We start from the raw sequence: 10542 nt of genomic DNA, 5'->3' as shown, positions 1-10542 counted from the left end.
CTGTGGAGACACGGAGCTTGCACACCCCACCCCAAGATGCTTAAATTTAGTGGCATGAAAAGCATGGTGTACATCAAACTTCACTAGCCTGTTTTATTCATTTTGCCAAACATTTCACAGAACGCTCTTTAGTTAAATACAGAATATTTACTGAGCACTTACTATGTTAAATGAGCTTTACATACATGATTCTATTACTGTCAACCTGTGAGGTAGAGATTATTTTCCTCATTTTCATTTCACCGATGAGTAAGAGGAAGCTCAGTGAAGTGGCTGAAGGTCCCACAGCTATGAGAGTCGTTGGGCTGGGATTTCTTTAGTGGCTCTGACTCCCAAAGCCCAAGATTTTCCCTCCACACCACTGCCCATCAAGATGTGGTCCATGATGGGAACTTCCCTGATGGTCCAGTGGCTAAGACTTCCCCTTCCAATGCAAGAGGTGTGGATTTGGTCAGCTAAGAGCCCATATGCCTGGTGGTCAAAAAAACCCAAAACATGAAACAGAAGCAATATTGTAACAAATTCAATGAAGACTTTAAAAATGGGCCACATTAAAAACAACAACAACAACCTTTAAAACAAATGTGGTCCAAGATACACCCACTCAGAAACCCCTGGGGAACTCATTAAAATAGGTGCTCCCAGGCACTTCCCTGGTGGTCCAGTGTAAGACTCCCACTTCCACTGCCAGGGGCAAGAGTTCAATCCCTGGTTGGGGTCCTAAGATCCTGCATGCTGCATGGTGATCCTGCATAAATAACTAAAAACTAAAATTCATGCTCCTGAATTCCACCTCAGACCTACTGACTCGGAGTCCCAGGGAGATGGGGATGGAAAACTGAATTTATAGTAAGCTTCCCTGGAGAGATTTGAAACATTATTTTTGAACAGGTGAAACAGACACTTGGTTAAAATATTCAAGAGGTTCAAAATGGGATAAATGCAGAGAGAGCCCCCCACTGCCTTCCCTTCTTGCACACTTCCCCTCTACCCGCTGTCCCCAAGAGGCAATCACTTTTCTTTGACTCAGCACATTGAAGTTTGAGGCCCATCTTAGTGTTTGCGGGATATACCAAGATGGGTAGGTTTCTCCACCCTAGAACTCACAAAAACCTTCAGGCAAGGCCATCAATCATTCAGGGGCAGGTGCCCCAGGAAGGGGTCTCAGAGTCACCAGATGGTAGGACTTCTGCTTGGGTGCGTATCTGCAGCCTCTGTTTCTAGGACCTTCCAGTCTGCTCAGCTGCCGCCATCACTTTGAGTAGGGGGCTGGTCCCTGCACAGGTGGTTCACAAGACCAGAAATGGACAGTGAGTGAGGGGCGGGTAAGGACCAGCAGAGGGGAGCCTACACACAAGTCGGGTCTGGAGGAATATGGAAGCGCAGTACCCAACCTTTCAAGCTGTGTTTCCCCTTGTTTGTGGCAACCATGACCTTCCCTTTGGGATAGATACTTTAAAATCAGTTGTGCTTAATCTTTCTGGGATCACAGACTCCTTTGGGAAGCCCATGAAAACTAGGGACCTCTCTAGAAAAATGCACAGACACGTTAAACTCCACAGGCTAAGCTTCACAGAGGCCAGCCAAAATTCCCCAGGGGTGTCCAGGAGCTCCGAGTTCGGAACTTCTCTTTTGGAGGTGATCCTTGTACTACACCGCTTGGCCCACTAAACTCTCTCTGTTCCTTTATAGAGTCTGAATTTTGTTGCCACTTGCAGCGAAGTGCCCTGGATGAAGTACAGGCTAGCTGGCCCAGTAGGTGGGGGCGCGGTGGCTCCGGCCCCGAGCCTGGTCGCAGGGAGAGGGACCCCTAGACAGGTAACAGCTGCCACAGGGGGCGGGGGCGGTGCGCGGTGGGCGTCCTCCTCAGCTTTTAGCGTCATCCGGCTGGGCCCCTGTGCTGTGGGCGCATTTTCTGGGTTTTGTGGAGCGAACCCCCGCCCCGTCCCCGACCCCACCCCGGGTCGGAGGCGGGGAGAGCCGGTGCGGGGCCGCGGACAGAGCTGCGATGGGAGCCGGCGGGCTCCGCATTCATCATTGTTCCCCTAGCGCCTGGCACGGGTTGGGGCACAGGCAGGGTTGGTGATCCGAAGCGCGCCGGCTCTTCTGTGTCGCCCGGTCCCCGAGCTCTCGTCCCACAAGTGTTTCCTGAGCGCCTTCCGAGGACCAGTCCGGGAGCCGGGAGCTGGCGACTCAAGGAAAGGACGGGGGTTCAAGTCCAGCCGGCTGCGCGCCGCGAGGACCACGAGCGCTGGTGCGGGCGCCGCGGGGCGCACGGGCCGCGGAGGGACCCGCGCGCGCCCCCGCCGCGCGCTCGTGACGGCGCCCCCGGCCCCGCCCCAGGCCTCCGCCTCCCGCGTCCCCCCTCCCCCCGGCTCGGCCGCGCTCGGGTCGGCGGGCTCCATGGGGAAAGCGGCCGCTCTGTGCCGAGGCGGCGGCTGCGGCGGCCGCTCCCGCGGGCTGTCGTCGCTCTTCACGGTTGTCCCCTGCCTGTCCTGCCACACGGCGGCGCCGAGCATGAACGCTCCCACGCCCGGCTCCGGACCGGAGTCCAAGCCTCAGCTTCAGCCGGTGCCCCAGCCTCAGCGGGAGCTGGTGTCAGAACAGGTGTCGGAACCAGTTTCTGAGCGGGCGCCAGGATCGGAGCCTGAGCCCAAGAAGATGTCTGAGCCCAGGCCAGGGTTCAGACAGGAACTGGAACTGTTGCCGGCGCTGGGGACCGGGTCAGGGCCCCGGGAAGAGTGGGGCTCAAACCCGGGGCCTGGGCCCCCCACCAAGGCCCCCTTTGAGCAGGTGCCGGCGCTGGGGCCAGCAGTGGGGAGCGTGCCCCTGATCAAACCCGAGTCAGGGTTGTTGCCGGCATCAAAGGACCCGCGCCCGGGGCAGGTGAAGACACACCTTGGGATGGCAGTGCCCCGGAGCAGCTCGCCGGGCGTTGTCCCCATGGTCTCACTTCCTCTGGACAACTTCAAGGGCTGGCTTCTCAAGTGGACCAACTACCTGAAGGGCTACCAGCGCCGCTGGTTCGTGCTCAGCAATGGCCTCCTGTCCTACTACAGGTATGGAGGTGTCAGGGTAGGGGCTGAGTTTGAAGGGTGGAGATGCTGCCATTATGGTGACGGAGGGCATCCAGGGTTGGAGGGTGTGACCACTGGCCCAGGATGTTTGGGAACAGGCACTCTAGCAGGAGAAATAATGCCTCTGGCCAACCTTCAACGCTGGCAGGGGAGTCCCCTGTGGACACAACAACCTTTGGAAAGCTTGGGTCTGGCGAGTGAGCAGGGAGGTTGGAGTGAGGGAGTGATCTGGGGCCTCGGGACCCCTCTGGCCCTGGTGGCTGTGGGACCTGGGGCCGCTATCCAGAGTCGGAACCCCCCCACATCCTTGAAACGAGAGCTTTCTAGTTGAGCTAAAATTACTGTATTAGGAGCTGAGGGGGCAGTAACCTTGTTCAGCCCTTAGGACCCGCATGTGGGAAAGGCTCCTGCTCCCTCCTCAGTGAGTCAGACTGCTTCCCCCTTTCCCTAGAGTCTGCTATTTGCCGACCTTGGCCTGGGGGCACAGCAGACTCAGCCTCCTCAGACACTTCAGGAGCCCATCTTGACATTCAATAGAGAATCAGGAAGTGTCCCACCGTGGCCTTTCTTATTCCTGAAGCAGCATGGGGCTCAAAATTGAAGTCTAGTGGTGGGATACCTAACACTGTATTCCACTGAAACGGATTGAAAGGGGGAAAGATCCTGAAGGCTGCCTTGGTATGTTTCCTGGGGACAGGTGGTTTAAACTTGGAGATCGTAGATCACTCTTTACCATAATAGATTCTCAAACCTGAGCAAGCATTGGGATTCGCTGAAGGGCTTGTTGAAACATTGCTCTGCCATCCTGCTGAGGTTCTGCTGCAGGGCGTCTAGGAGGGGCCCCAAGAGTTAGCTTTTCTAACAAGTTCCCAGGTGATGTTGCTCAGGACCACAGTCTAAGAAGCGCGGCTCCATTGTCACTGCAAACAGGAGAGCCCTGCCTTTCTGAAACTCAGGTCACTCTGCTCACTTTACTCAGCTGGGCAGTCTCTTCAGGTTACCCACTGGAGCATTCATGTGGTCCTTCCTAGCCTTTTTGGAACACGATTTCTAGAGGATAGTTGAATCTGTGACGCCCTTGATTATTTGGGACTGACCTTAAGCGATGGTTCCCCCTCAAAGTGGGGATCGAATCACTGTCTTTAATTCCCGGCAGGGGGGAAAGCTGACCTGTTTCTCACGCGACCGTCTCTTGTGGTGGTGTGGTACCCCTCGGCCCTCTCGGCTGCACCGTACACATCACAGGACAGGGTGTTCTCAGAGCTAGGCGACTGAGCAAAATGAGATCCTTTTCCAAATGATGTTTTTATCCCATTTCCCTACCCTGTCTGGCGTGTAAACAGTCACGTGCGCATGCAGTGACAGAGGCCATCAGTGATTTGCTATAAAGAAGTGTCGCCCTGTCTTCTTACAGGCAAGGGACGTAACGCATAGGACATGTCGACTGTGGGCCACACATGAATAAATGTTCATTTATTTCATCCCCGAAATCACACTGTGAGGTGGGTTCCGGGATTGTCTTCTTGTACAGATGAGGAGTCCTGAGGTTTACCAGAGGGACGTGTCTTGTCCAGAGCCACCGGACCAGGTAGGCAGTGGAGAGAGAGTCTGACCTGGGCCCTTTGCGCTCCAAAGTCTGTGCCTGTCCCAGATGTGAGGACTGATGCCAGTTCAAACTTGAGTTCAGCATTTCTGAGTTATTTGTATCTTCCCAGGTACTACCAAGAGTCAGTAGTCGGGGTCAATGTAATGTTTATGAGTCTAGGGTCCCATCGTGGCAGGAAGCCCTAGTTGTAGTGGAAAACCTGACCTCATGTGTTTTTGTTTTGCTTTAATCAGTAGAACAAAAATGTCCCTTTTTTTTGGATATGAATAACTATGTATAGACAGTTGGCCTTTCAAGGTAACTTGAAATGTCTAGATTCTCTGGGTCGTGAAGAAAAATTCTCCTTGTTTGCTGATTAGATTGTGGGGACAAATACTGGTTTAGGGGAGAGGAAGGGGTGGGAACAAGTTTTCTTGTGTGTGTGTTTGCACAGTCCAGCTCTGTAGTTTGATTCGTGGACGTTTCTAGATTTCAAGGTGGGCCAAGTTGTTGCTCCAGTCGCTTGGGTGGGATGAATGATCCCTGACGTTTATACAGCTTTCTCCCTCCTTTAGCCCCATGTGAGGCCACCACGAAGATGTTCTCAGTCCCATTTTACAGGAAGGGAAATTGAGGCTGAATAGTGAGCTTCACGGGTGGTGTATGCCGAGGTGCCCAGCCTGAAGGTGGTGTCTCCAGTGCCACAGAAGCTGAGTTAGTCTCCGAGTGCAGAAAAGGCCCTTCTCCAGTGGAATCATGCCTCACTTCTCCCCTGCACTCCAGTTCTGCCTTCTGGAAGATGCTTTGGTCTGCTTCTCCTCAGGCCTCCCAAGGCCTCAGGTGTTGACACCACTCTGCTGTCCCTGCTTGTGGTCTGAATCCTGCCTTCCAGACCAGGCCTGGCCGTCCTGCCTGCTGGGCTCAAGGGCTGAGCAGCCTCCAGGCCTGCTGCTCACAGTCTTGACAGCTCAGGGTGGGTTATCCAGGCCTCCGTCTGCACCCAGGTCCTTGGCTCTTTAAGTGTGTGTGGCTGGAATAGAGGCAAATTCTGGTGCTTGTGAGTTGCACACAGATTAAGAGAACTCTTTTTTCATGATCTCCTTTCTTTCTTTTTAAATGTGGCACACAGAATCTTTAGTTGCAGCATGTGGGATCTAAGTTCCCTGACCAGGGTTTGAACCCAGGCCCCCTGCACTGGGAGCATGGAGTCCTAGACACTGGACCACCAGGGAAATCCCCAAAGTTACCATTTCTTTCATGATCTTTCCTTAGGGGCCTGGTAGAGTCAGCGTTAGTGCTGGGTGACATGGCTGCTGGGGAAGGAACTGGAGCCTCTTCTCTTGGTAGCTTCCCTTTTGGAAAAACTGTAAATTTTGTTTGTTTGTTTGTTTTGAAACTGAGCAAAGCCTGGTTTGGACATTTCTTGTGTTCCTTACCTGATCCTATGCTCCAGCCTGCCTCTCTCCAGGATAACTATCATTGCAAAGCCTGATCAACATCCATTTTCTTTTTTTTAATTTAGTTTTATCTCATCTATATGCTGGAGAAGGAAATGGCAACCCACTCCAGTATTCTTGCCTGGGAAAATCCCATGGACAGAGGAGCCTGGTGGGCTGCAGTCCGTGGGGTTGCAAAGAGCTGGACATGACTGACTGACTAAGCACTCGCACATCTATATGCAATTAAAAAAAAAAAAGTTTTTCATTTCAACCACTTTAATTTTATTTAAAAAAATCTTGTTTTATTTTATTTTAAAATATTTATGTATTTGGTTGCAAAAGGTATTAATTTCAGCATGTGGGATCTAGTTCCTTGACCAGGGATCAAATCCGGGCCCCCTGCAATTGGGAGCATGGAGTCTTAGCTGCTGGAGCAGCAGGGAAGTCCCTCAACCATTTTTAACTGTGTGAAAAGGGATCTTGTACAACAGATGATTTGGGGGGACTAGTTTTGGGTGCTCTATGACAGCCCAGGTTGAAAGTATACCTTTTACCTGTGTGTGTTCCTCTTGTTAGCGTGTGCCTGCTCAGTAGCATCTGACTGTCTGCAGCCCCATGGATGGTAGCCTGCCAGGCTCCTCTGTCTGTGGAATTTCCCAGGCAAGAATACTGGAGTGGGCTCCCACATCTCTTGTGTCTCCTGCATTAGAGGTGGATTCTTTACCACTGAGCCACCTGGGAAGCCCTGCTCCTCTTGATGGGTGATTACAGAAACACTTGAATGCATGCGGGAGTCCTTGCAGGTGAGATCACTGGGTTGTGGAGATTGTGAACGCCGAGCTCTTTTCCAGAGCAGTTGTGCCAGTTTATAGTCCCACTGGGAACAAATAAGAGCTTTTTGTGGATCTCTGATCTCTGTCCTTTGCAGCTCTTGGTATTGTCAGCGTTGACTTTGCCAATTAAATGAGTATTGCATCATAGTCTTGACCTGCATTTCAGTCCCCGTTATTTTTACTTTGATAGAAAATCGGGGGCGGGGTGGGGGTTGGATTAGAACTTCTCCATTAAGTGTGGCTTCCTCGAGTGTTTCTGTCCTAGATTCTGCTGGAAAAGCTCACTCAAAGTCAAGTTTGTTCCAAGGGAGAAAGTACACAGTGCCAACAGCTGGGCTTAGTAACATTCGTATTATCAGGAATAACAAGACACTCTTTGTAAATATTGTCACATACTGAAAGCATTTCTGGGAGGTCTGGGTAATTGTTGGCAGGTTTTTACTTCTTTCCAACAATGTGTTAGGAATATAAATACAGGAGGCAAGGTTATTCTATTGCCCGGCACACTTAATCACATATCTGTTTGACTATTTGAATACCAATAACGGAAATATGGTTTTGTGCTCTTTTTTGGTTGTTAGTTCCCATTTAAAAACTTTCATCCCAAGTTCTCATCTCACAGGGAATGTGTAACTACCTGAAATTAGGGAAGAATTCATAATAATAATGCAGAATTTTCAAAGGTATGGGCTTCCCTGGTGGCTCAGCTGGTAAAGAATCTGCACGCAATGCGGGAGACCTGGGTTTGATCCCCAGGTTGGGAAGATCCCCTGGAGAAGGGAACAGCTACCCACTCCAGTATTCTGGTCTGGAGAATTCCTTGGACTGTATAGATTCGGCTCGTAAAGAGTCGGACTCGACTGAGCAACTTTCATTCTTCAAAGGTATTCACTTCAGTTCAGTCACTCAGTTGTGTCCAACTCTTTGCAACCCCATGAATCGCAGCACGCCAGGCCTCCCTGTCCATCACCATCTCCTGGAGTTCACTCAAACTCACGTCCGTTGAGTCAGTGATGCCATCCAACCATCTCATCCTCTGTCGTCCCCTTCTCCTCGTGCCCCCAATCCCTCCCAGCATCAGAGTCTTTTCCAATGAATCAACTCTTCGCATGAGGTGGCCAAAGTACTGGAGTTTCAGCCTTAGCATCATTCCTTCCAAAGAACACCCAGGGCTGATCTCCTTTAGAATGGACTGGTTGGATCTCCTTGAAGTCCAAGGGACTCTCAAGAGTCTTCTCCAACACCACAGTTCAAAAGCATCAATTCTTCGGCACTCAGCTTTCTTCACAGTCCAACTCATTAGCCCTTAACAAACACACGAAAAGATGCTCAATATCACTCATTATCAGAGAAATGCGAATCAAAACCACAGTGAGGTACCATCTCACACCGGTCAGAATGGCTGCCATCAGAAAGTCTACAAACAATAAATGCTGGAGAGGGTGAGAAGAAAAAGGAACCCTCTTACACTGTTGGTGGGAGTGCAAACTAGTACAGCCACTATGGAGAACGGTGTGGAGATTCCTTAAAAAATTGGAAATAGAACTGCCATACAACCCCGCAATCCCACTGTTGGGCATACACACCAAGGAAACCAGAATTGAAAGAGACACGTGTACCCCAATGTTCATCGCAGCACTGTTTATAATAGCCAGGACATGGAAGCAACCTAGTTGTCCATCAGCAGACGAATGGTTAAGAAAGCTGTGGTACATATACACAATGGACTATTACTCAGCCATTAAAAAGAATACATTTGAATCAGTTCTAATGAGGTGGATGAAACTGGAGCCTATTATACAGAGCTAAGTAAGTCAGAAAGAAAAACACCAATATAGTATATTAACTCATATATATGGAATTTAGAAAGATGGTAACGATGATCCTATATGCGAGACAGCAGATGTAAAGAACAGACTTTTGGACTCTGGGAGAAGGCGAGGGTGGGATGATTTGAGAGGATAGCATTGAAACATGTATATTATCATATGTGAAACAGATCACCAGTCCAGGTTCGATGCATGAGACAGGGTGCTCGAGGCTGGTGCATTGGGATGACCCTGAGGGATGGGATGGGGAGGGAGGTGGAAGGGAGGGTCAGGATGGGGAACACATGTACACCCATGGCTGATTCATGTCAATGTATGGCAAAACCCACCACAATATTGTAAAGTAATTGGGCTCCAATTAAAATAAATTTAAAAAAATAAATGGAAAAAAAAAGAAATCTTTTAAAAAAAAGTATTAGCCTCAACAAGTCCTTATGGTGAGAGTGTTTGACACATAAGCTTTATCCACGTTAATGACACAGTTGATTTGATTAAACAAAAGTCTGTTTTGTTCTGTACAGGTTGCCTGCTCGGTAACATTAGAAATGACATTTGCTTCCCAGGAAATGATTTCAAGCAAATCATGAAATGAAAACTTTAAAAAAATATTTGTTTGGCTGCATCGGGTCTTGGTTGTGGCATTCAGGATCTTCGTTGCATCGTGTGGGATTTTTCACTGGTGCACAGACTTCCTGGTTGTAGCACATGGTCTCCAGAGCACGTGGACTCAGCCATTGTGGTGAGTGGACTTGGTTGCTCAACCAGGGATTGATCCCGCATTCCCTGCATCGCAAGGCCAGTTCTTAACCACAGGACCACCAGGGAAGTCCACCCAAAAGGTTTTAATTTATTATTGTTCAGGCTAATCTGTGGGTAGGAATAGCGAAGCCAGTTATCGAGAAAGGGACCAAGGAAATTAGTCTGGGTCTATAAGAAAGAAGGCTCCAGTCAATTGAAAGTAAGTTTTCAAAGTCCTCCAGCTGAGGAAGCCCACTGAACACATGGTGAATCGGGCCCACTTTAGGGTGGAGGCCAAGACGTTTTTGCCTGTAGGATGGATTGAGTACTCCTCCGGTGAGGCCAAATCTCAGAGGCAAGCTCTCCTGGAGACAGTGCTTTTTTCTCAGTGTATATAATTTTATCGTTTATTTTTTGGCTGTGCTGGGCCTTTGTTGCTGCCTGCGCTTTTTCTGCCCTTGTGGTAAGCGGGTGCTGCTCTGCAGCTGCGACGCGCAGCTCGCATTGCGGAGACTTCTCTTGTTGCAGAGCATGGGCTCTAGGGCACAGGCTCAGTGGTTGTGGTGCACAGGCTTAGTTACCTGCCAACGTGTGGGATCTTCTGGCATCAAGGATCTAACCCCTGTCTCTTGCATTGGCAGGCAGATTCTTTACCACTGAGCCATCAGGGAGGCCTAGTATTTTTTTAAAATAAAGTTTTATTGGGACACAGTCATGCCCATTCATTTTTGTGGCTATGACTCCTTTTTTTTTTTTTTTTTTTTGCAGCGCTGCAAGTTTTGTGGGCTCTTAGTTCCCCATCAGGGATTGAACTCTTGTCCTCATCAAAGAAAGCAGAGTCTTATATGTGACTGCACAGTGAAAGCGTAGTCTTATCTTAATCCCCTGAGACAGTCTTTTTGATGTCAGTTTGGTGGTGGTTTAGTCACCAAGTTGTGTCCGACTCTTGTGACCCATGGACTGTAGCCTGCTAGGCTCCCCTGTCCATGGGATTCTCCAGGCAAGAATACTGGAGTGGGTTGCCATTCCCTTCTCCATGAT

The 10542-nt window shown here is 50.0% G+C and overlaps 1 protein-coding gene across 2 annotated transcripts in view; it reads left to right on the top strand.

The window, feature by feature from the left end:
• The first annotated feature begins 2359 nt into the window (after nt 1-2359).
• The window catches only part of OSBP2 (oxysterol binding protein 2), a 124812-nt gene continuing 116629 nt past the window's right edge, over nt 2360-10542 (top strand). For both annotated transcript variants that reach the window (XM_006069794.4, XM_044929935.2), the window contains exon 1: nt 2360-3059. In XM_006069794.4, the coding sequence (XP_006069856.4) occupies nt 2404-3059 (656 nt within the window). In that variant the 5' untranslated portion in view covers nt 2360-2403. The remainder of the gene's footprint in view (nt 3060-10542) is intronic.

Source organism: Bubalus bubalis, chromosome 17 (assembly GCF_019923935.1).
Source record: "Bubalus bubalis isolate 160015118507 breed Murrah chromosome 17, NDDB_SH_1, whole genome shotgun sequence".
Taxonomy (NCBI): Eukaryota; Metazoa; Chordata; class Mammalia; order Artiodactyla; family Bovidae; genus Bubalus; species Bubalus bubalis.
Note: the sequence above shows the minus strand (reverse complement) of the source record. Positions and strands in the feature narration are given on the sequence as shown.